Source organism: Capricornis sumatraensis, chromosome 9, assembly GCF_032405125.1.
Source record: "Capricornis sumatraensis isolate serow.1 chromosome 9, serow.2, whole genome shotgun sequence".
NCBI classification, from domain to species: Eukaryota; Metazoa; Chordata; class Mammalia; order Artiodactyla; family Bovidae; genus Capricornis; species Capricornis sumatraensis.
In genome coordinates this window covers 5,266,473-5,292,278 of record NC_091077.1, presented here as the reverse complement: position 1 = coordinate 5,292,278, position 25,806 = coordinate 5,266,473, and the positions used below count along the sequence as shown (strand labels likewise).

Genomic DNA, 25,806 nt, shown 5'->3' with positions numbered 1-25,806 from the left:
TCCACTTTCAAGAGAAGTATCTTTTGGACTTGGTCCTTCATTGATGGTCCACTGTGCTGAGGACACTGGCAATCCTCCAAGCAGAGTAGCTTGAGGGCATGGGTGGTTGAGGACCAGATGTAATTTATAACATAGTTAAGTCCAGAGACATGACCATCTTTGCTGGAGGCTTGGGGTCCTCATTAGGAAGTGGAGTTAGGTTTACTGTCCAGGCTTGGTGAGGTGTCATGAGTGAACTGGACATCCAGGGCCAGAGGAAGCTAATAAGGAGACAAGGGAGGACTGAGGTTCTCACCACTCCTGGAGTCTGTGAAGGGCCCGGGGAACCACTGTCTGATGACATCCAAAATTGTGTTCTGTCCTCTGGTTTCTTGTCTGGATTATAGTTAGAGCACTGACTTTACCAGTGGAATGGGCTGTACCCACTGCATTCAACAAAGCAACAGCAGCAGGGATGGGACACCCAGGGTCATTCTGGGTAACCCCAAACTTTGTTTCTGACTTTAGTTGAGTCTTCTCTACATTTTTCTTAGTCAATTTATCTAAACGTTTGTCAATGTTTTCATTTCTCCAGAGAAACAAGTTTTAGTTTGTTGATTTTCTCCATTGTTATGTTGTTCTATTATATTCATCTCTGCTCTTAAGTTTTTAGCCTTACTTTGCTCTTTCTCTGGTTCACAAAGGGCATCTTCTGATTCCTGACAGTAGCTAGCCTCAGGGTCACCCTCTCCAGAGTGAATTAAAAACTTCCAGACTGAAGTGGCCCAGGTCAACCAGACACTCTGCTCCCAACCTGACAGCCCAAGCCACCTCCAGGCTTGTTTCACCACTGAACCTGTTTTCTGGCTGGGCAGTTCACAGGCTCACCTGGCCTCCCATGGGTTTTACTGCCTTAGGTGCCTTCTGCTGGGAACCAGAAGGCTGGTTAACTTTAGCTGAGCACTGCCAATGGGCACAATGCCCTGCCTGCTGCCAGATACTGCCCTCTGTACAGTGCCCTTCACAGTACCACTCACTGCCAGCTATGCCCACAGGCTGCCCAGAACCCCATTCACCCACTGGGTCAGACGACTGCAGTTCCCTCCTGTTTCACAGCACCTCCCTACGACCTTCCCAGGGATCCTGGTCCTACCTCCCTCCACTTTCTCAGGCTAGATGGAATCTCAGAGATTCTATCATCAGGGCCAACTGAGAGTGACAGTCTTACCCACTCCCCTTCCCCAGGAGAGGAGAGACCCCACTTCACATACCTTGCTCTTCATCTTCATCCCACTGATGCTGTCTGGTGCCACTGCAAGTGCCAAGCACCAAGGACTTACAAGACCACAGGAGAAGGGGCCAGTGGGAAGATTTCAGAGGAGGTGAGAGAGTAACTGCTTTTTTTATATAAAAGGTGGAAAAAAAAAAAAAGTTTACTATTGTAAATAGCCAAAGCTGCACTTGAATATTGTACTAAAACCCCATTTTCTACTATAGCCTAGGAGTTGTGATTCTTTGTGATTAGAAAGAGACAGACACTCTCATTCCTCATTCAGTAAGTCTTGCAAGGCCATCGGTTTATTGTATGTGGAAGAAGAAAGAAGCAACAGCTATCCTTCTCTGAAGGACATGTCCACATCCATCTTTCACAGAGATGTTTGTTTCAGTATCATTAAACTGAACAAGGAGCTGAGAAAGCCCCTCAGAACTCGGGAAATTTGGAAGCTGAGGGTATTTTCACAGGCATACCAACAACCACTGAAATGTGGGCATCTTTAAAAGTTAACTCTTGCCAGGATCACTTCCTACCCCAGGACAATGGCTGATTTCTACACTATGGAGGGAGAGCTTTCTGCTTCTGTTATTGAGGTATCTTTTGACCACCAATTAGGAAACTGTTGGTCAAACTCTGCAATTCTGTAAGCCCTAAGTGGAGAAACTTGTGAAAAGGAGAAAACATACAACATGGAAAAGAAAAAGGCAGAGGAAGGTTATTAGCAAACTGAGGGCAGGCAAGATTTTCCATCACCTCACTTCCCCAAGGTCAGTATTTCAAAAAGGCAGAGGAAGGTTATTAGCAAACAAACTGAGGGCAGGCAAGATTTCCCATCACCCCACTTTCCCAAGGTCAGTATTTCACATAAATTGGAATACTCCTCTGACCTCAGGATTCCTTTCCCTGCTTATTTCCTTTCCAGGGAAAGATTTGTGATGTCATTCTACCAGCACTCCTGCTGCCTGTGTACAAGGATTCCCAGCATCCCTGCAGTACCCTGCAAACTTTTAACGCAGAAACGTCCTAGATGGTTTCCAGTCCCATATCAGGCACATTAATGGCTGCTCTTCTCTGCCTGGGGCTTGGTTATATCATGGAGATGTCAACCTTTCCTGTAGGAAGGGCTCAAAGATGCAGCCTGATAGGCAGGGAGGAGGTATACCACCAGGACCAACAATCCATGGACAGCGCAGACACAGCTCTACCAATTAAACACTAGACTGCTTCCAACATGGATGGGAAACACACATTGCCCTGCCCTCACCTGAGTCCCCTCCTGAGGCTTCTCCTAGGACTGGAAACTAAAGGGTTAATGTCGGGCACAGTAAAGGAGCCACTGGGACCCTACACAGCCTTCAGACTACCCTGTCATGGATTTTCAATACCCCCCTCTGAATATATAGGCTTTAAAGGCAAGAAACAGATGAATTGTGGAGCAATTCTGAGTTACCTTTTCCTTTCTGATGGTTCTGTCACTCAGACACCCATCAGGGCTCACCTCTGGCAGGCCCTAAAGGATTTGTGCAAGTGACTGTTGAATGCAAGTGGGAGTGCAAGACACAGGATGAGCAAGATAGAGCTCATTCTATGTCTGATGGTTGAACTATACATAATGACCGTTAACGGAGTTGATTATGGATGAATCTGGATGGTGCAGAATTAATGTGCAAGGAAAGACTAATACATTCACAGAAATGTGCACAGTAGTTGTTTTGCAGTGAGTGTGCAAGCACTGTTAGATGGCACACAATGGCTGTGTAGGAGGGGAAGCTGGAAGAGGGGCATGAGGGGAAGCTGATAACCTGGCCCCAGTGTGTGTGCAATAATTTTGTAGATGCACACAGTAGTGTGTGAGAATAGAAAAAGTTGATGGTGAGCATGGGAGGAGCGGTTGTTAATGCTACAAGAGTGTGCTGGAGTGAAAGTGGGACGCACATGCATAGACTGGTTGAACTGCACGTGGAGAGTATGCAGTGACTCCAGATGGCAAATAGATGTGCAAAGTGACCTGGAAATGAGTCACTGGCTTTTTAATTACGCAGTGAGTGTGCAAGGAGATATTGGTGAGTCTGGATGGGCATGTAAGAACTGGGCACTGGATGAAGCAGAGTGACTAGTGAATATATGAGGAGTGATTACAGTGGTCCATTTTATGTGCCAGTGTGGTTAGGTCATGGTGCAGTTATTTGGCTAAATGCCAGTGTCTGGATGTTGCTGTGAAGGCATTTTAAAAATGTGGTTAACATTCAACTGACGAGATTTTAAGCAGATGACCCTCCAAAATGTGGGTAGACCTCATTAAATTAGTTGAAGATCTTAACAGCAAAGGACCTTGGTTTCCCAAAATTCTGCCTCTAGATTGGATCACAGAAGCCCTGCCTGAGTTCCCAGCCTCTAGACTCAAGACTGCAGTGTCAGCTCTTCCTGAGTCTGCAGCCCATCATGCAGATTTCACTCACCAGCCCTGGTTCCATTTCTCTGGAGAATCCTGAAACTGTGACTACTGCATATAATATAGGTGTGCAACAAGTGGAAACTGGATGGTACAGGCACATGTGAAAAGAGTGCAATGGTAAATTCTGGACAGGGCAGAATGAGTGCACAAAGAGTGGTTGCTCACTCAGTTTGCAAAGTGACTTTAGATGGCCAATAGTGGGTGTGCAACGAGTTGAAGTTGGATGGTGTATGAGGTGTGGACGAGACCCAGGTTCCAGCTGGCCTTTGGGTCCTACCTGGCCCACAGGGAGACCTCAGACAAGGCATTCTCCCTCACTGGGTGTGCAGCTGCAAGGGTGGGCTCAGTCTCTGCGGGGGAAAGGTACTGCTGTAGCAAGCAGGAGCGGGACAGACTTTGCCTTGCCCTATTGCCAGGGCCCAAAGAGCACCCAAACGATGTACCTATGACATCTGGGAGATCTGCATGAAGGATAGCACATGAGGCCTGGAGCTCTGACTAGTAGACATCTCAGGATCCTGCTGGGGAGAAGAGGGTCACAGGCCAGAAGAGGGAAGGGATGCTCTAAACAGTGATTCCAATGTGGGATGGAGACACAGGCCTTGGGTCTGCCTTGGGCCCCAGTCTCTGCCCTACACTGAGGGCCCTCTTCTAGTGGGAGATCTGTGGACTCATGCAGGGATGTGGTGCTACTGCAGAGGGGGCCCTGCACTGCTGAGGGTGGGAGGCTGTCAGCATGGGTGCTAGCCTTTGCTGAGGGAAGGCTGGTGGGGGGAAGAAAACCTGGCCATATGCCACCCCCACTCCTCAGTCCCCAGCACATCCCTGACCTCCTTGCTCTGGGTCCAAATGACCAACACTTCCCCATGCACTCCCTCACAAGGTCCAGTTCCCAGTCCTGGCTAAGCCTCACAAGGACAAGGAGCCTGGACCTTCTGGACAGGCGTCAGGGCCCCAGGGATGCCAAAAGAGAGCCAGGACACACCAGACCCCTAAGAGCAGGAACTCTGCCTGAGACACTGAAGTGACAGTTCAACGGGGAGGTGACAGATCCCAGGCCACACAGGAGGGCAGAGCTTTATTTCCAGAAGGGATCCTGGAGCAGGCTGACCGCCTTCCACACTGGTGCCTCCAGCGTCCCCCAAAGACGTGCTTCACCCAGTCCTCAGAGCATGCACTAAAGGCACGTGGTGGCAGCTACAGCCTCTTCCAGCTGCCGCAGCAGTACCTCTGGCCGTGGTGAGAATGTACTAGTATCCACCCTCTGGAAGTCAGGGTGGACCACCACGGACTCCAGCACCTCAGCTATGCGGCCAATGTCAAATGCGGCCTGCTGGGGGCCCAACCCAGTGTCCTCGCCACCCTCTACCTGGCCAGGGCTCATCCCCTTCGCAAGGAGGAGAAGCCTCCTTTCAGCAATGATCTTCAGGAAGTGATAAAATTCTTCGAAATTAATCCCAGAGCAGGACTTCATGATGACCTGGGTCAGAAAGAAACAGCCAGTGAGCTGCTGCTCACTCATAGCTCTGGGCAAGCTCTGTTGACCCTATACTGAGTCTAGGCTACAAAGGGCCCTGACACACAGTCCAGTCCTTGAGGATGTAGAGACACACCTGGGGGTCGGCCAGTGACCAAAGGGGTCTGAGTGCTGCAGTCTGGAAGCCCCAGACCCTCACTCACATAGGTAGGCCTAGTTGCCACTGGGCCCCTAAGACTGCAGCTCTGACCTCAGAGACCACACCTCCCTTTAGATTGCAGGCTGTCCTGGGGTTTTTTCCACACCTTTCCCTGACTGAGGCCTTGGCCTAGTGAGCATATTCTTGCCCCAACTGTGGCCCTACCCAACTCCTACTCCTACATAGCTGTGGCGAGCCTCACTCACCCCGTGCCCCCCTACAGCTCAGACTAGTTGTCCCACCTGGCAGTGGTGATGCCAGTCAGGCATGGTGTCCCTCCACTCAATGACCTCTTGCTGCACGGCACTGAGCTCCTGCTGCAGGAAGTGCCACATATTGGCCAGGTTACAGCCGTTGACCCAGTTGTGGTTGATGGAGATGGTGTCCTCCTGGAAGGGGCAGGGTGCAGGCTGTCCTCATGATCCCACAGGGGGCACTGTCCCCTCCCCCTGTCCTGAGATCCGCTCGGACTTCCTCAGCTGGGAAAAGGCACTCCTATCTCCCAGTGGGAGCCAGCAGAGAAGAGGGAGCCGGGGCTGGGATCATTCTAATCCACAATTACTAACCCATTGTGGGGCTCCCCAAAGGCTGGGACAACCCCACGTGTATGGATCCCTTGCCCACTGTCACCCAAGAAAGTAACATGTAAGGGAGGCAAAGAGGCTGGGGGCCGTCAGCAGCGCTGCGTGTAGGAACCAACATGGCTACATGCAGCCATGTCTTGCCCGTGGCCTGCCCCATCCCATACCCAGGCTCTCCCTGCCCACTCTGCAGGAACGCATTCAGGAAGGTGCTGAAGGCAAGGAGAGCTGCTGGGCAGGCCAAAGTGCCCAGCTCAGTGGGGGAAAGAGTCAGCCCAGTGCAGTAGCGTGGCCTGTTTCCCTGACCCATCTGGCATAGGTCATGGGGTGTGGAGTGCCATCCTACCAGGTTGTGGACTTGGTGGTGCCACCCACTGGGCACAAATACCATCTCGCCTGCCTCCTGTGTGACCTCCAGTGGCGGGCCACAGCGATCTCGCATGGGGTGCAGGCGGCTATCCTGGAGGGTGGGGGAGGTCACGTCGTAGGGTAGGCCACCATGGCAATCCCGCAGGGCTTCTTCTTGCCCTGGTGGGAAGAAGAACCACTTTTTCCTCCCGCAGATGTTGACGGACCAGCTGAAGGAGCGGAAAATGTCGGCATGGAACGGCGACCTGTGCAAGAGCTCCTGTTGGTACCATGTGGCTCGGGTGTGGGCTATGCTTCTTCTGAATAGACTGTTGAGCCAGGTGGGGGGACCAAACCTCCCCAACCCCAGAACATCACAAGGAGGTGCAGGAGCTCTTTCCATTTGGCTAACGGGGACCTCTGAGAGGCTCTGGGCAAGAGCCAACAGACCAACAGCAAGGTTCAGGAGAGTGACCGGGGACGGGGTGTAGGACGGTGGATGGGAGCAGACAGGCGGTTACCAAGTGCCGGTGGGCCCCATGTAAACGAAGCGGTAGTCATCCACGTCTAGGGCGTCCCAGTACTCGTTGAGCCAGTCAGATGAGAAGTATATGGGCAGGGTGAACACGCCTTCTGCCGAGAAGTCCCTTTAGAGAGGGGCATGAAGCTGCAGCGTAAGTGGCTACAAGCCAACCTCCCAGCACCCACATCCTGAGTACATGAAATACCATGAGAGTTTTGAAATTATGTGCATGACCCTGACCTGCCTTCTGGAGTCAGCACCAACCACCAGGAGTGGGGCCACCTCAGACCATCCAGCCATAGCCCAGCCACCAGATGACTACAGCCCCAAGTGACCCTAGCTGATTCCTGCCCAAATGACTGAACCAGAGATGTAAGCAGACAAAATGGCTTTGGGGGTGCTATGACAGAACCTAGACAACTTGTACAGGCAGTGACGTAGATGTTCAGGGCCCCTTCCACACCCATTCCAGGATTTCAGCCTCTGGCTGAGCTGGGGTTATAAATGCATCATTTGCATCACGGCAGCTTCCCAAATTTGGGGGCTTCCACTTTTTTACCCACACCAGTGACCCTGACTATCAAGCAGATTCAAAGCCATAAGCCCAGACATGAGGACAGCCCAGGTACACCAAGGTCCTTTTTGCCTTGTTTCTCCATCCCTCACTCTCCTGGTTCACCCCCACAACCCAACCAATGGGATCCCAAATAGAGGAACATTCCAAACCAGCGCAAGGGAGAGTGCGCATCTATCTACAGTCATACAACACTGTGGGTCAGAGGCCATGCTACGGAACAGCCTCAGTAGTACCAAACCACTGGTAGTTTCCCCACCACCATGCAGATTCTTCCGCTGCCATGCCTCTGCACACTAACAGACGCCTGCTTACCCTTCAAAACCCTGCTCAGATATTATCTCCCCTATGGCTACCCCTGCCTACCTGATGCAGGTCTTCCTCTGCTCTTTTTATTTTTGGGTTGCCCAGGAAAACGCAAGACACTCTGTCAAAACTGAATTTCAAATAAACAGTGAACAAGCTTCTAGGATAAGTATGTAAAAACCACTCATTGCTAATCTGAAGCACAAATGCACAGGACATGAGTGTCTGAGTCTATGAATCCATCTGGGCTGCTGGAATATGAATCCCTGAGGCCAAGGCCAGAGTTTGGTTGCATCTTAGCGTCTGTCTGCCAGGTAAGAAACTGTGTGGCAGGTAGTACCAACGCAAGCCATGAGCAGGATGCTGCTGATGCTTTTCATGTACTCTTGGATTGCTCTTGGGAATCACAAGGGCCTGAACTCATTGTTTTTGAGTCTTAATTCCTGTGTCAGTGAAACAAGAACTCAATTGTTCACTCATTTATTAAATGAGCACCTACTCTGTGCCAAGGCCCTGTGCCAGAGAGCGGGGGTCTTGGTAGGACCCCTTCTCTGCTTGTGAAAAGCATAACCCTGGCAGGGGAAATGGCTACAAAACCCGAGGACCACCTCAGAGAATGGCAACACCACAGAAGGGGTGGGGTTGCCCACATGAGCGAGATGTTTCTGAGGACAACATCCTTCGAGCTCTCCAGGTGGAAGACGTGTGCGGTGGGTGGGGACAAACCTTGGAAGCCCTCATGAAACAGTTGCCATTGCTTGTTAGTGATGGAGATTTTTAAATGGGAGGGACACAGTCCTGCTGGAAAGCTCATTTGGACTTTAGTGAGCCTAGCAGTGGAGTGCAGGACTTGAGGCAGGGCAGTCTGGAAACTGGCAGCAACCAAGGTGAATGACAAGAGGCCCGACGTGGAGAAGTAGGTTTGGACACAGGAGGCTGGTCCCAGGGGCGCCTGAGCAGACAGGCAAAGGCTGGGTGCTGCCAGTTAGATGGAGGTGAAGCTGACAAGGAAGGCTCTGGGCAAAACTGACAACGAAGAGGTGGGTAACCACAGCCATATGCACCTCTGCCAAGCCCACATTCTTCACAGCAGCCAAGCCTGTGATGGCATAGTGAGACGGCTATGACTGGAGAGAATGACACTTTCAACCAGGTTGAAGTGGTCACCTTAAATTCCTAAATGGGTTAAAGCCCAGTTCCTCTGTGTGCAGCCAGGGCTCATTCAGAACTGAGATGCAGTGCTGTGGCCAGCATTCCAGGCCCCTTTACCTGCACAGATGCCAGTCTTTGAGATATAAACAGCCCCGTGAAGAGGAGTAGTTTCCCTGAATGTACTCTTTCCAGTAGCTGATGTAGTCTCTGAGGGGCATGTGTTCTTTGGGGTTGGAGTTGTATTCCTGGACCCCACAGTTTGCAACAGGCACAACCACGTCTCCTGAAATGAAAGGTTCAGGCACAAGACTTTTCTGAGAGTCCTCCAGCCTGTCCATCCTCCCTGACCCTGTCCGCCCTCCAATTCACCGCTACACCGTCTCCAGTGAATTCTTCTCACGCCCTGCCTCCCTCAAGCCCTCTCTGGCTCTCCTCATCTGCGCCCTCACAGTCTGACCTAGGCCAGAGTCAAGGCCTGTGCTTGCACTCCAGGGTGTTCCTGCCCAGTCCTTACCATAGTTCTGAAGCAGATAATCGAAGTTGGGCTTTCCGCTGGGTGTCACCCAGAGCCTCCTGCTGCCCCAGTCCTCGGTGAAGGCGCTGGAAAAAACACAGGGCAAGTTGGGGAGCAGGTAGCCCTTGAAAAAGTCGGCGTAGGAAAAGGAGCCAGGCTTCTCGATGAAGTCCACGCGGTCCAGTTTTGGACAAACCCTGCTGGGGAGACGCCCCTCGAAGCCTCTGAAGTGGCTCTCGGCGAACACGCGCGTCTCCCTGTCCATCCCGGGCCAGGTTCTGCGTCCGTGGGATGCAGGGTAACCCGGGCTGGGAGTCTGCCGCGGGGGGACGGGGAGTCTGGAGGGCTGCTGGGAACGGGGCACGGCTCGGGGGACGTCGAAGGAGCAGCGGGGACAGAGGGGCTGGTACGGACGATGGAAACAGCGCTGAAGCCTCCTGGCTGCGGACCCGCGAAGGGCGGAAGCCCGGAATCCCACTTGCGCATTCCCGTCTCTGCTCTTCAAACTGGGAGGAGAAAAAGGAAGTGTTTGCTAAAACTGCTTCCGGAGTAAACGCTCTAGGCGTCCGTGGCTCACAGCCCACAGCCGGCCAGAGAGAAACCGGCGAGGTACAGACCGCAAAGCCCGCGGCAGTCCCAGAGCAGTCAAGCGGAACCAAGAGTCTGCACTCGGAGTTCCTGCCGGAGCCTGAAACACGGCGAGCCAGGCCCTGCGCGCATGCTCGCTTCATGCTGCGGCCCGCACCCGGTACTGGAACGGCCTGTAGCGGCTTCGACCCAGCTTCGGGTACCCCAGGGCTTCAGAGGTTGTCGAACCGTGCTGGCCCCGCGTCTCGCTGTTTTCTCGTCTTCCCAGCGACTCAGGTAAGCGGTGTCTCTAGTCTGTAGCTGGGCTTGTGCCTTTCCGGCATAATCCCTCCTGACGCTACCAGCGAGGCAAGGACTCCTCTTCTTTCCTTTCTCAACCTTCAAGGACTGCGGAAGGTTGATGGGATGTGGGCAGGGCTAACAGAGAGGTACAAGGGCCAAAGGTGGGAACTGAGGGATGCTGGGGACCTGGAGGGGATGGAGAGGCCCTGGCTAGGGAGATGGTGGAGGCCTAGGGAGATGATGGGGACTTGGAAGGAATGCTGTAATTTGCCGGTGATGGTGGAACCTGGTGGGGATGCTGAGGGTTAGGGGAGTGCTGAGGGCCTAGGGCGATGCTGGGAACATGGAGGGGATGTGTAGACCAAGATAGGATGATGGGACCTGGAGTGGGTGGTGGGAACCTGGAGGGGATGCTGGGGGAATAGCGAGGGTCTGAAGTGAAGGTGTGGGGGTTCAAGTGTGGCAATACGAGGCTGTGCACACCAGCAGACCTGAAATGAGGGACAAGAAAGGGAGACTTGAGTGGGGATGACACGTCAGGGTCTCAGCATGTTGGAGAAACATATGTCCTTCCAACTGAAATCTACCCTTATCAGTATGGAGAGAAGAAAACAGTTTCATTCGTGTGTGAGCAGATACATTTAAGGCATCTGCAAGAGAGTAGAGTTGGGCAGAACTCCACACATTGCACACACAAAAAGCAGAGAAAGAATTGTGAAGACCTCTGTCATCGCCTCGAGGGAAAAATAGATGCATCTGTGTAGTCTGTGCCTGACGAGAGACTCCTGCCTGGCTTCTGGAGGTCCCTGTTTATTTACAGCTCTGAGTCAGCAGGTGGTGACTGTGTCCTGTAAAATCGGAACACTGAGTCTGTTTCATTGCTGACCCAAAGAAACACTCAAAGGGTAGAGAAGGGGCAGCTTCTTCCCCTTTATTGAACAGTGAAGATGTAATCTTGTTTATCCTTATAGGTGGCATGAGGGAAACTGGGGATATTGGGGCTCTGAGCTTTGGAGAGGGGTTTGGGGGTGGAGACTCTTCTCCAAGGGGTTTAAAGCTTATGCAGGAGAACAGCAAGGACCAGAAGTGGGGTAAGGCAGAGGGGAGGACTAGGAAGAAAGTGAGTTAGGGAGAGTCTGAAGTCCAGGTAGAGGAGGGGTCTAAAGTGGGAGCTGAGAACACGGGTGAGATGGGACAGGTGGTGGAGAGTTTGTGGTGAGCAGAGCAGTGTGAGGGGTTGTGTGATTCTGCGTGCACTGTGCGCTCTTCCCAGTCTGTCTTACTGTACCTCACATGGTCAAGCTGTGGAATTCTTCATTGGGCCAGAGTTGGGCAGAAAGTTAGAATGCCTTGGGAAGTTAAAATGGAGAAAAAGAGTCACCCTTAATGCCATCCAGAGATGAGCATTTTTTCGTTTCTTGATATAGAGTTATCCTTCCAGTCATGTACTCATTCATTCGTTTTTTCCCTCTATGTCCCTCTCTGTACACACACACAGAGTCTTTCTTTCTATTTTACATATAAGTGAATTTAAATATGTAAGCTTTTGCTGCTTTTAACTTTTTAAAAAAGATTAACAGTTGTCAGTTTTTTTTTTTTTTTGCCACATATTGACTGGATGATCCTTAGTTATTTGATTTTAGTTGTGATAAGTGCAGATCATGGAAGGCAAATAGGAAAAATATGGGAAGCAGAATGTTCATAATTGTCTAAAGATTTGGGAAATATGGTTCAAAGTTTGCCTCATAAGGGAAATATGGAGTTCAGAGAGACATTGCCTGGGAAGAATTCCAGAATTTCAGCTTCTGAAGCTCTGTGGTTGCGACTAAGTTTTATAAGTAAGGGGACGCTTTAGGCCAGCAGGTCCCCATGCTTCCCAGGATTGTTGGGGCAATGGAACGACTAGCTCAGGGTAGGAGAGAATGTCTCCTTTCTTGAGCATGTGCCCAGGGCCAGGCATTTTGTCCTGTATTTTCTCTAGTTTGTATGATGGCTCTCTAGTGTTGACCCTATTACCACCACTGTATGCATAAGTTTCTGACATAGCTATTGAGAACAGGATTGGGACTGGAACACAGGTCTGTGTTCCTCCAAGGCCCCTAGACAACAGCCCTGGTATCACCTAGGCACTGGTAGGGAATGCACATTCCTGAGCCCCACCCAGACCGGAATCAGATCTGGGAGCATGGCATGCCTTATCACATCCCAGTGACACACCCCACAGAGGACCAGAGGAAAAACAGCAGGAGGGGAGTTTAAAAGTTAGCATTTGTAGGAAATGCAGTGGGAATACATAAACTCCTAGTTCTCGGCTCTGAGAAGCTCCGAAGACGGTGCATGCCGTGTGAATAGGCTGTGTTATTGCAACGAAACACCCCAAACCTCCCAGGTTGAAAGTGGGAGCCTCTGAGGAGCAGGAGGTGAAGGTAATGGAAAAGGCTGACTGCTGGTGCCTGGAGACACTGCTCCCACTGTTCTGACTCTAATCCTCCTAATGGCCAGGAGTTATTGGAAGGTGTGTAAAACGTTGCTTGGTCTGTTACATTGGAAATTAACTAAAAATAGGGTGTTTACTTGATACTGAGTCTGCTCCAGGACACAGGTCTGATGGAAGTGCTAAAAGAGATCCATTATACTAACTGCAGTGTGCTGTCAGTTCAGTCCCTGTGACCACTCATTTCTTCCCCAAGAGCATCACTGTGTGGATTAGTCTCAGACACTCTTGAGGTGCCTTGGTGTGACCGCCCCTCCCTAATTCACCTCTATCCATAGGTCAGCAGGTGTGTTGTGTTTTCACTGGAGATGTGGGTTCCAGGTTACAGCAGGCGAGGGCCAAGTAAGGACTCCAGGAACTTAGCATAGAATGAGGACCTAATTTAGCATACAGAAAGAAGAAGACTGTCCCCAGTGGACACAGCTGGTGTTTTCACATCATATGATTTGTAGTTCACTGGTTCCTTTGACGCACCAGTGTTGTCCCCAAGGCACCCTCCTTGTAGTGTCTGCCTTCTCCAGTGTTTTGACCCAGCTGGTCAACATGTAAACACATTCACAGGCTCTTTGGAATTATCGTGAGTGCTGTGGTTGGTGAAGAGGCAAGGATGCCACTGGAACAGAGACCTGGAGAGGTGGAGTTGGCCATTCAGAGTCCAAAGAGCAGCAGGTGGGGAGCCCTGAGGAACAGAGCAGAGAGAGAGAGCCTGTCTCTACTGGGCCGGGTGCTGTGGCTGTGGTCACTAAAGCCTACCTGACCTAGCTGGTGACTTTGCTCAAGGATATGGGGAAGGGTTTCAGCAGAAGAGTGACGTTTTCTCATTTTGTTTTATGGTTTTCACATTGGCTGATAGGGAATGCGTGGTGGGGGCAGAATGAAACAAGGAGGTCAGTTGGGAAGTTGTCCAGGAGAGTAGTGACAACATTGCCTAGTGGTGTGGCTGTGGGGGTGGGGAGTGCAGAGGGCAGGTGTGAGGTACAGCTGCCAGGACATGGTGATGGACTGAGAGGGATAAGGGAGAGGGCATCTATGAGAACTCACCTGGCACTGCCTTCCCTGAAATGCAGGAGCAGATGGAGGGGCTTGCTAAGTTGGAAATGTCTATTAGATGGTCAGGTGGAAATGCCCAGGCAGTACTCAAGTCATAAGAGAGTCTGGGCTGGACAGGAAAGTTTGCCAGACAGCAGCTGGAAGGTGTATTTAATGCCATGAAACTGTGTTGACTCACTTAAGAACAGAGTATTGATTAAGAGGACCGAGGTTGTGACTGGTGATTCCGGCATTTGGCAGTCAGGTGGAAGAGGAAGAACCAGCAGAGCAGACTGAAAACAGGCGCTGGGGGTGGGAGACCGGGGGAGCTTGGTTCCCAAGAGTCCAAGACATGATGTCTCTCGGGAGGTGGGCAGGCGTGTTGGGCAGAGGTTAGAGCAGATGTGTGCATTAGATTTGGCCACCTGGAGGCCTGGGCTGAGAAGTGTCCGTGAGCAGCGGGGACAGGAGCCTATCTGGAGGGGGAGATTCCTGGCTGGTGGCCAAGCACGGGGCCGCATTTGGAGTCTCTTGGAGGAACAGTGCGTAGACTGTGGGGATTGTCTGGCTACTTATAGTCTGCAACAGCAGAATAGTTTAACAGACCATGTGCTCACAAAGCCTAAAATATTTACTGCTTGGCCCTTAGGGGGAAAAAAAAGCGTGCCCTCTCCTAGTGGTGAAGGGACAGAGAAGTTATTGCTGCGGGAGAGGGAGGGAGTTGGGATCAAGAGAAGTAGAACCTGATCTTTGAGGGAGTGGGGACACTGCTTCCCACAAACTGTGCATGGAGAGAGGAAGGGCAGGCACCCAGGGACAGGTGTGGTATCCGAGTCCTAGCTGAGGCAAAGGGAGGGTGTCTGTGGGGTCATTCTAATGCACATGGGAATGTTGTTCCTTTGGCTCTTCCACTTCTTCGTCATTTATTTTGGTCTGATTGGAAGGCTGCCATGGAAATCTGTTGTAGGAAAAGTTGTGGCCACAGGTTTCTCCCTTTGCTTTTTCCTTGGTATTTGTCAAACCTAAGTACTTTCCTCATATTTCTTCTATATACTACAGGAAAGAGAGCTGTTTTTGCTCTTCTCTTAAACTTTCTTTCCTCTTTTCTCTCTCTTTGAATTTTAGAATAGTTTAGAGCTGCTGTTGTCCTTGGGTCTTTTAGTGATTTTAATGGTTAACAGAGACCCAGAAGGTGAAATAACTTTTCCACAGTCATTAAGTTTGTGATGGAGCTGGCATTGGAACTACAGTATGGTTCCTTGGATGCTGCAGTGCCAGACTCAATAATTCTTTGGGGGATTTGTGCATAGTCTCAGTGTTCAAGGAATACCTCCCAGAGTACGTACTCAGGAATGACGGCTCAGGTCAGGTAGCTTGTTAATGTGAACTCAGTTTTCATGCTGAATCAATCTCTTAAGAATGGGGAGGAGCAGTAGACATGCTCCAGCCCCTCATCAGCTCTCTTGGGGCTGATGGCGGGCACAGAGTGGCCAGGTGGCGGGAGGCTGTTTCCAGTCAGAAGGTCCAGGGTTCTGCCAGTTTCAGAGCTGGAGCCTGACCAGAGCTGTGAGCACACGGGTGACTGAGGCCAGAGGCACCTTGTCTTGGACGTGGAAACACTGAAAAACATGGTTAAATTGTTGGGGTTAGTCGTCCCCTAATTCTCAAAGTAAAACTCTTTTCTCTTATTCACATCTGAATGACTGCCCAGTGGCTTCAGGGCAAGATGGTGCTAGCGGGTTGTGCAGGTGGCTTGCCAGGGTCCTAACTCAGGAAGGACGGCAGATGTATCAGTCGTAACAAGCTGAAGGTCTGCACCTCCCTTGCTTCCCTGTCCTGTGAGAGGCCCCAGTCAAGCGATGCTCTGTAGTCTGTTTTATGTCTGTTTCAGAGTGCTTGGGTGAGTGTCCTTTCTAGGGGGGAAGGTCTGATGAAGACCCTTTGGGTTTGCAGTTCCTTTGTCCGGTGGGAACCACTGTTTAAGAGGAAAGGCACCCTCCCGACTGCTCTGCCCCTTGCATTCTGCTTCTCCACAATCCCAGCGTGTGCCGGGAGGACCTGGGAGGGAGCTCACAGATAAAGCCCGCAAAGAAGATGACACCAGTCTTTGGTACAGAAGGTCAGGAGTTTCAAACAGCTGAGGAGACCTTCGTTAGCTTTCCAGTGACATAAGAGCATGGATTTCCTGGATCACTTACAGAGCCCTGCCGAGTTGGGAGTATGAGCTTGTTTGTTTGTTCAGTGTGTTTTTAGTGTTGGTCTGGCATTCATCATCATGTTGGCTGAGAAGATGGATTCTTGGGCTCATGTCTCCTTAGATATGTAGATCCTAAGGCTGTTGCTTTCTCAGAATTGACACTCCGAGAAAACACTTGAAGATGCTAATACTCCTGAAAGTATTAGCCAAGCCATCAGTGGACTTTGAATGTCTTTTAAAATTATTTATTTTTGGCTAAACTGAGTCTTCCTTGCCGTGTGTGGGCTCTCCCCAGTCGTGATGGGGGTGGGGGCTACTCTTCGTTGCCGTGCACAGGCTTCTCCCTGCAGCGGCTTTTCTTGCTGCAGAGCATGGGCTCCAGGCACAGTCGTTGTGGTGCTCGGGCTGAGTTGCTCGTGGCATGTGGGATCTTCCTAGACCAGGGATCGGACCTGTGTCCCCTGCATTGGCAGGCGGGTTCTTAACTACTGGACCTCCAGGAAAGTCCGGTCAGTGGACTTCTAGAGCTTTTGCCATGATAGGACTGTGTTCATTCATTTGCTGAATGAAGTGAATTGGAGGTGACCTCTGCGGTCCCTCCAGCCCTGATACCTTTATATTTATTACTTCCAAGTGCCATGTCTTTTGTAGTGATGACAAAATTCTCATCCTTAGTGTGGCAGCTTTCTTCTAGGCTTGTCCTAATTGCAGGTTAGTAATTAGCAGTTAGTAAACTGGACTGCTTTGTACTTGTAACAGGGCTTGATTGGCACATATGCATATCTGGGAAGTTTGGGCCAGCCCTTGCTGTTGTGATTAAGAGAAGTTCCAGAATACATTTGGAAAGTGCTTCAGTTTGATTCACATAGTTAAATGTATTCCTCTTGTAGTGGAATCAGGTTGTTTTGGCACCTTAATTTTGTGTGTCTACGCACGTCCTCCTTTCTTTTCTTCTCCCCTTTTCCACTATCGTGTTTGTCTCTCTGTTCAGATGCTGTCTGTAGCCAGCTCTGATCAGATGGTGAAAACTAGTGAGACCAAATGACAGCTTCCGAGTATAGTGATGTTTTAGCGGTCATTAAAGAGGTGGGCTCAAGAGAAAACTGTAGACTGTTCACACCTAACAGATGAACTGAGTGAGTTCTGTAGATACTTTGTAGTATTTGTAATCACACTTACAGCGTGTATTAGGTGCCAAGTACTCGTCTAAGTACCCTTCACATATCGGTTCAGTTAAGCCTCACCACTGCAGTATGAGATAGGTACAGTTACCTCCATTTACAGACCAGGAAGTGGATGCAGGAGGGCTGATGTCACGCACGGAAGGGGTCACACGCAGATGAGCGGGAACGCCGGCCATTGTCTGTAGGAGAGGCTGGCGTTGTAGTCTTCCAGGTGTACTGCTACCAAGGCAGTGGTTTCAGATGTTTTTGAAATTGTGATACCCAGCTGAAATTTAGTTTTGGTACATCTCTCGTGTGTACGTACATTTGTTATTTTTAATAAAATTTTATTTTATTTGTAAATCCTTCATTGAAGTGTTAATACAGAAAAATTAGCCAATCATAAGAACAGAAAAAGCACAAATCTTGAATTATCACAAAATGAATACACCCGGGGCAATAAGCAGAACATTACCAGTACCACAGGCTCCTCCTCAAGGCCTCCTTCTCCCCAGCTATTGACGCCTGTTTTTGAGCTTCTCGTGTACTTATGTTTAAAATGAGTTAACGTTTGGGGAAAGTCTTGATTCCCTTAAGTCAGATAGAAACATCTTAGGGTGTTATGAGTTGATAGAGTTGACTCGTGGAATTTACTTCCTAAATACTTATTTTTAATAGAGATTCTGGTATGAAGAACCCATACCCCAAAGTAGAAGGATCTTGTGGTGCACATCACTGCCGGGAATCAAGAAGGGTCTGAGACTTTGAGGTTTAAGAGTGAGCCTGCCTTAGTTTTGCAGATGTGGAAGAAGACAGGAGGCCCTTGCTCAGAGAGGAAGGGCCTGTTGTGTGTGGCACAGCAGGATTCTTGTGTACAGCTGCCCCCTTTGCCCCTGACTTCTAAGGCCCAAGTAGATGCTGCACATTCCGTGGGTTTGTGTCATAACTTAGAGGGGACACTCACTTATTATCCTGGTCAGGAAACAAATCTCTCAGCCAGGAGGAAGACACTGTCCACAGTTATAAGGAAGATACTCCTGGACAGTTTTCATGACATCAAATTTCATATCAGTTTTTGATATAGTATGTGGAGAAACACCGTGAAGAATTCCCTCTCAGTAATGTCCACACCTTGTATGGAGAGCATTAAGCAGCAGGGTGAGGCCAGCCTGAGCGCCAACCACAACTATGCTGAGGGTCACAGCTGGACAGACACCATAAGCCACGAGTGTCTGCTGCACTCGTTCAGTCTCAAGTGTGTCCTGAGTCAGGGTTATGAGTAAAATACGACCGTTGCCCTTTGAGAGCCTGCGGTCAAATAACAAGCGGTCATCCTACCATTTAACATGTACTGTAAGTGTGCCTAAGTTCTGTATGCCTCCGCAAGGTAGAAAGAGGGGAGGAGAGGCCGAGGGCGGGTAAGGCCTCTCTTACTCTGGAAAGAAGATTTCAGCAGCAGCAGCTGGTGTTTTGGAGTACCAAAGGCAGGAGACCAGTTAGATGCCACTATAGTCCAGTTAAGACTTCTTTACGTCTCTTTTTATGCCCGTACCCTGTGAGCTTTGGGTTTTTTGTTTTCTCGCATTGACTCACTTCATAGTTGATGATGCTCTTCCTAATCTCAAGCCACTTTATTTCTTTATAACCGGGACTCTCAATTCAGTGCAAGCTCTTCAGGTGCAGCTACTCCCTTTTTCGGTGTCCAGCCTTGTGGTGTTTGATGTGGCATGTAGTGCAGTAATTACTTTGAAGAGTCTTGAGTCTTTAGAGTATAGCTCAGTGAGGAAGTTTATAGAATTCCAATATGCTCTTAAGCTCTGTGAACCAAGGATGTTGCTGTTTCTTTTCTACTTGCAGCCCAGTGTAGTATGTTGGGGGACTTAAAACTTGTGGTTTGACCCTGTACAAAGTCTTCATCCTTTCTTGGCCTTATATTCTTTATCTGTATGATGAGAGGGTTGGACTAAGTGTTCTCCAAGGGCTGTTTCAGATCTGTCATTCGTGACTTTTAAATGCTTTGATAACGAATTCCCTGCTGGTCCAATGGCTGGGACTCTGCACTCTCACTGCTGAGGGCCTGAGTTCAGTTCCTAATTGGAGAACTAAAATCCCACAAGCTGTGTGGTGTGTCCAAAAACAGAAAAAAATGTATTGATAAGGAATTCCCTGCTGGTCCAGTGGGTGGGACTCTGCACTCTTACTGCTGAGGGCTTGGGTTCAGTCCTTGGTTGGAGAACTAAGATCCCACAAGCTGTGCAGCGTGTCCAAAAAAAGAAAAAAATGCATTGGTAAATGCAAACTGTAGATATGAGTAGTATCCCTTTGTCACCTGTAACTGTATAAAACCGTGTATAAATACGTACATATGATTATATGGAACTCTATAAAATTAGTTGGGATTACACAGATGACAGAGTCTGCAGGATTATTTTCTATATGAAACTAAGCAACCTTATAAAAATGTCTAAAGAAGAGTGTTGGCTTGAACACGTGTAGAACGTCTAGCGGTAGAGTCCTCACAGCCAGAGTGGTGTTCTTGTGAAGACTGCTCGGGCAGTCGTTCCCAGTGACTTTCTCCCCTCGGTCGCATCTAGCCACGGATGAGCACCGAGGGTGCTGTGGTGCAGAGCCCCTGGGGACCGTGGTGCTCTGGGACCGCTACAGGCCTGGCCCCGGCCCTTGCTTCTCTTCCGAGTCGGGCGCAGTCTTCATCCTGCCTGTCACGGGCAGTGTGAGAGCCTGGCCCCTGCTGGAGTCTCCCGTGGGCTCGAAACCCGGATCACGCCCTCAGCATCTGTGTCCTGCTGTCTCTGGTCCAAGTGTCCAGGTCCTGTTTCAGGCTCGTCCGCCCACTAACGTGTGCCCTTTCCTTCAGAGGCAGAGTAACCTTGGCCGTGGTGCAAACTGACCCGGGAACCAGATGAACAGAGACACCTGCGTCCAAACCTGGCCGTGCTCCTATTATTTAGAGCTTGAGAAGCGGTGGGTCCCTGGAAGACTGTCATTAACTCCTCTCTCACTAAAGTTTACGACTGATAAAACTAGAGAGACCCTTGTCAGCTTTCCCCTCTCTAGTATAAATGAGGTCAAGAAAGAAGCTTCTCATTTTATCTTCAGTTCCATTACCATCCTGGAGAGGGACCACAGGAAGCACTGGTTCAGTTCCTTGCAGCCTAGTCGAAATGCCGTTTTCAGCATCATTGAGCATTTCTGGAGAGAGCTGCTGTTGTCTGAGTCAGGAGCTGCCGCTGAGGCCTCCTCTTCCTCCATGACCAAGGGGAAGGAGCTGACTTGTCTGATGGCCTGTACTCAGAAGCGTCTGGAAGACACAGCCAAAGTCCTCCACCATCAGGGCGAGCAACTCGACAGTATCTCCAGAGGCCTGGACAAGATGGAATCTGATCTGGATGTGGCTGACAGGTGAGCAAACACTGTAATCCTAACCTGACCTTGGGATGGCTGTGGTATAATATCTTTTCCATCCTCTTCTATTTATTTCACATTCAGCTTCTGAAAACACAAGCTGTACTCCTGTTCTGGGCAGTTGTGCTGAGCTGACTGCTGAGGGCAGACACATAAGTGAGGGCCAGCATTCACTGAGCGTGCACTATGTGCCGAGTACAGTTTCAAGCGTTTATGGGGATTACCTCATTGAGCCCCCAGACAAGCCGAGAAGAGCATGTGGTTCTTCATTTTGTCCATGGGAACTGAGGCTGAGAGGCCAAGTAATTTGTTCAAGGTCATACACTAAGTTTGTTAGCACAGTTTATCTTAATTTCTTTCTCATACCTGCACAGCAGCAAGGTTTGAGCTAAAGCATTTTGGCTTCAGAGGCTGCCATCTTAGCCACTGCACCAAACCACTCTCAAGCCTTCAGTCTTGGGGGTCATCTCAACTTCTTAAAAATTGAGTACCCAAAGAGCTTTTGTTTATGTGGGTTGTATATACCAATATATACCATATTTTTTTTTTTTAACTAAGGCATTAAATAATTATTCACTTAAAAAGTACAGTGATAAATCCATGTCGTCAGTTCAGTTCAGTCGCTCAGTCATGTCCGACTCTTTGCGACCCCATGGACTGCAGCATGCCAGGCTTCTAGTAACATAACATTTTTTTTTAATGAAAAATAACTTTTATAAAGCAAAATGTGTAGTGAGAGGAGTGTCACTGTTTAAGATTTTTTGCACCTCTCTTTAAAGCAAAGCTTAGTATAAAACAGCTGGATTCTCATGCCTGCTTCTGCAGTCAGGCTGCTGTGATATCACAAGTCTCTGGAAACGCCCCTCTACACTTGTGAGAGAATGAGAGTCAAAAGCTACATAGCACTGTGGTATCGTATGAAGTAATTTTGACCTCCCAGACTCGTTTGGAGGGTCTCAGAGGCCACACTTGGAGAAGTGCTGTGCCAGCTATCTGCCCTGTAAAGTGTGTCAGGGATCTTTGAGTCTAGCAGGAGTGGCCTCTCCCTCCCTGATGTCTGGAATTGTTGCTTGAGAGCTCAGGGTGAGGTGGCAGCCTCACGATGGGCCCTGAGTGTGGGCCCCCTGTCTCTCAGGCCAGGGGTACAGGGCTGCTGTTTGTGAGGCCCTTGTTTCTGAGTGGCCACACTCTGGAGTCACCACCTGTTGCTACTTCCAAGCCCTGTGTGGTAAAGGGCTTCGTGCTGGAGCTACAGGGAACTGGGCCCTGCTTCTTATTCTTCAGAGGAGGAGCTTATGGTGAATGAGATGTATCATCATCAGACCTCTGTGAGCTTTCCTCATGGGAACAGGGCTAGACATTTTCCCACTCTTCCTGCAGTTCAGGAGTTATACGACCGAGTTGTAACTGAAGTGATGTTGGTCACGTGCAGGCCTAGACTCTCAAAGCCCTCCTACCCAATCTCTAAGCCTGTCTTCCCCTTTATCCGCTGGAATCCTCCAGGACTGGAAGGCGCTAGGACAGGAACATTAGTTAGATAGAGTTTAGGGCCCCAAGTGGCCTCCCAGAGCAGAACCCTGATCTGAGCCCTCAATTGCCTGCAGTGTGAACAAACGATAGTCCTCTACTGGGGCTAGGCCCTAAAGATTCTGGGAGTTGTTTGTTAGAGCAGGCAACCCTTGTAGACTAACACAACAGTCCTGTAGGAAATAGAGACACCTATTAAATAGCTTCAACATAGAACATTGAGATCAGAGATTTAGAAGAATGTTCATCTACACTGGAAATCAAAGAAATGTACTCTAAAATAATGGAAATCTAGGTTTTAATGATCAGATTAGTAATAACTAAAAGTAAGAATTTTGTTGTTCTTCTGTTGCTAAGTAGTGTCTGATTCTTTGTGACCCCATGGACTGTAGCAGGCCGGGCTCCTCTGTCCTCCTCTCTCTCCCAGAGATTGCTTAAATTCTTGTCCATTGAGTTGGTGATGCTATCTATCCATCTCATCTTCTGCTGCCCCATTCTCCTCCTGCCCTCAATCTTTCCTGACATTAGGGTCTTTTCCAGTGTCTCAGTTCTTCGCATCAGGTGGCCAAAGTGTTGGAGCTTCAGCTTCACCAGCAGTCCTTCCAATGAATGTTCAGGGTTGATTTCCTTTAGGATTAACTGGTTTGATCTCCTTGCAGTCCAAGGGACTCTCAAGAGTCTTCTCCAACACCACAATTCAGAAGCATCAATTCTTCAGCACTTCTCTGGTGGCCCAGAGGGTAAAGAATCTACCTGCAATGTGGGAAACCCAGGTTTGGTCCCTGGGTTGGGAAGCTCCCCTGGAGAAGGGAATGGCTACCCACTCCAGTATTCCCTGCCTGGAGAATTCCATGCACAGAGGATCCTGGCAGGCTACAGTCAGTGGGATTGCAAAGAGTCAGACATGACTGAGCGACTTAACACCTTCTCACTTAGCCTTCTTTGGGCTTCCCAGGTGGCACTAGTGGTAAAGAACCAACCTGCCAATGTAGGGGACATAAGAAACATGTGCTTGATCCCTGAGTCAGGAAGATTGACTGGAGGAGGGCACGGCAGCCCACTCCAGTATTCCTGCCTGGAGAAGCCCGTGGACAGAGGAGCCTGACGGGCTGTAGTCCATGGGGTCGCAAACAGTCCGGCACAACTGAAGCACCTTAGCACACACACGGGCAGCCTTCTTTACGGTCCAGTTCTCACATCTGACTACTGGAACAATCATAGCTTGTGGACCTTTGTTGGCAAAGTGATGTCTCTGCTTTTTAATACGCTATCTAGGTTTGTCATAGCTTTCCTTCTCAGGGGCAAGCACCTTTTAACTTAATGGCTGCAGTCATTGTCTGCAGTGATTCTGGAGCCCAAGAAAGTAAAATCTGACACTGCTTCCACTTTTTCCTCTTCTGTTTGCCATGAAATAATGGGACAGAATGTGATAATCTTAGTTTTTTGAATGTTGAATTGCAAGCCAGCTTTTCACTCTCCTCTTTCACCCTCATCAAGAGGCTCTTTAGATCCTCTTTGCTTTCTGCCATTAGAGTGGTATCATCTCCATATGTGAAGTTGTTGATATTTCTCCCAGCAGTCTTGATTCCAGCTTGTGATTTATCCAGCCTGGCATTTCACACGATGTACTCTGCATATAAGTTAAATAAACAGAGTGACACAGTAGAGCCTTGTCATACTCCTTCCAGTTTTGAACCAGTCCATTGTTTATGTCTGTGTTGCCTCTTGACCTGCATAAAGGTTTCTCAGGAGACAGGTAAAGTGGTCTGGTATTCCCGTCTCTTTGAAAGTTCTCCACAGTTTGTTGTGACCCACACACTGAAAGGATTTAGTGTAGTCAGTGAAGCAGAAGTAGATGCTCTACTGGAACTCCCTTGCTTTCTCCGTGATCCAGCAGATGTTGGCAGTTTGATCTCTGATTCCTCTGCCTCTTCAAAACCCAGCTTGTACATCGAGAAGTTCTCAGTTCATGTACTGCTGAAGCCTGACTTGAAGGATTTTGAGCATAACCTTGCTAGCATGTGAAATGAGTGCAGTTGTAGAGTAGTTTGAACATTCTTTGGCATTGCGCTTCTTTGGGATTGCAAAGAAAACTGACCTTTTCCAGTCCTATGGCCACTGCTGAGTTTTCTAAATTTGCTGACATACTGAGTGCAGCACTTTAACAGCATCATCTTTTAGGATTTTAAATGACTCAGCTGAAATTCCATCAGCTCTACTAGTTTTGTTCATAGTAGTGCTTCCTGAGATGCAGTTGACTTCACACTCCAGGATGTCCCGATCTAGGTGAGCGGCCACACCATCGCGATTATCTGGGTCACTAAGAGCTTCCTTGTGCAGTTCTTCCGTACTGTTGCCACTTCTTCTTGCTCTCTGCTGTTTCTGTTGGGTCCCTACTGTTTCTGTCCTTTATCGTGCCCATTCTTGCATGAAATGTTCCCTTGATATCGCCTCTTGTCTTTCCAATTCTATTGTTCTCCTCTATTTCTTTGCATTTCTCATTTAAGAAGGGCTTCTTATCTCGCCTTGCTATTTTCTGGGACTCTGCATTCATTGGGTATGTCTTTTCCTTTCTTGTTTCTCTTCTTTCCTCAGCTATTTATAAAGCCTCTTCAGATTCCACTTTGCCTTCTTACATTTATTTTTCTTGGGGATGGTTTTGGTCACTGCCTCCTGTACAGTGTTCCAAATCACCATCCATTTTCAGGCACTGTAATTTTCAGGCACTCTTTCTACAAGATATAATCCCTTGAATCTATTTGTCACCTCAACTGTGTAATCATAAAGGATTTGATTTAGGTCATCCTGGAATGACCTAGTGGTATCCCCTACTTTCTTCATTTAACCCTGAATTTTGCCATAAGGAGCTCATTGATTGTACATTTTATTGATTGCATGGAGCTTCTCCATTTTTGACTGCAAAGAATATAATCAAAACGGCAATTGGTATAATACTTTTGGAGAACAGTTGGGTGGTTTGTAAATCTTCTTTTGACAAAAGACAAAGTGAAAGGACGACCCTGAGGCTGGAAGAAAGTACTTATGATACCTACCCGTATCCCAACAAAAGATTAACATCTAGTTCGTTAAAGGCCAAATGAGAAAAAGACAATTCAACAAAAAAGTTAGGAAAAGTCATTGACTGGATTTTAGACTAACAAGCCACTATAACAGAGATCCAAAAATATTGTGGTTGATAAAAGCTAGAAGTTTAATATAATGGTCCAAAGGAAGGTAGGTATCCCAGGCAGATATAAAGCTCTGCTTTACCCCATCACTTGGGGCTGCATGTTGACTAGAACGTCCTCCTATCTTATCACATGGCACCATTACTACATCAGAAGTTGGTGGCATCAGTTATTCCCAGCCAGTGGGGAGGGGGGACAGAGAGGGAGCCCAGGGTGTGCAGCCGTGTCTTTAAGAAGATGACCCCAAAATCTCCCTTATCAGTTCTGCTCGTATCCTACTAGCAGGGCTTAATCTCATAACTACACTTATGAGCAAAGAAGCTGGGTGGTTGTGAGAGGTTGCTCAGATATTCACTCTCAAAGGAAAAACAGGAGAATGGATAATAAGGGTCATGAGTAGTCTCTGCCATAGTGTCTCGCAATTGAGAAATCCCAGAAGACCAGTGAAAAGGGAGTTCATCATCCCTAGTAATAAGGAAAGGTAAACCAACAAGTATATTAGTGGGTAGCCTCAGCTGTTAGTTCAGATGT

General features: G+C 49.0%; 2 protein-coding genes across 2 annotated transcripts in view; one reads left to right on the top strand and one right to left on the bottom strand.

Annotated features, from left to right (window-relative positions):
* Positions 1-4,887: 4,887 nt before the first annotated feature.
* On the bottom strand, positions 4,888-9,786 carry JMJD4 (jumonji domain containing 4). The gene is made up of 6 exons (XM_068980872.1): positions 9,385-9,786; positions 8,988-9,153; positions 6,837-6,962; positions 6,314-6,581; positions 5,629-5,775; positions 4,888-5,190 (listed from the first exon to the last, which is right to left on the bottom strand). The coding sequence occupies exons 1-6, from the start codon at positions 9,647-9,649 to the stop codon at positions 4,888-4,890; spliced, it is 1,275 nt and encodes a 424-aa protein (XP_068836973.1). The 5' UTR covers positions 9,650-9,786.
* Positions 9,787-10,144: 358 nt separating this feature from the next.
* The window catches only part of SNAP47 (synaptosome associated protein 47), a 67,792-nt gene continuing 52,130 nt past the window's right edge, over positions 10,145-25,806 (top strand). Inside the window, exons 1-2 of the mRNA XM_068980894.1 lie at positions 10,145-10,248; positions 20,013-20,557. Coding sequence (XP_068836995.1) covers positions 20,058-20,557 — 500 coding nt within the window. The 5' untranslated portion in view covers positions 10,145-10,248; positions 20,013-20,057. The remainder of the gene's footprint in view (positions 10,249-20,012; positions 20,558-25,806) is intronic.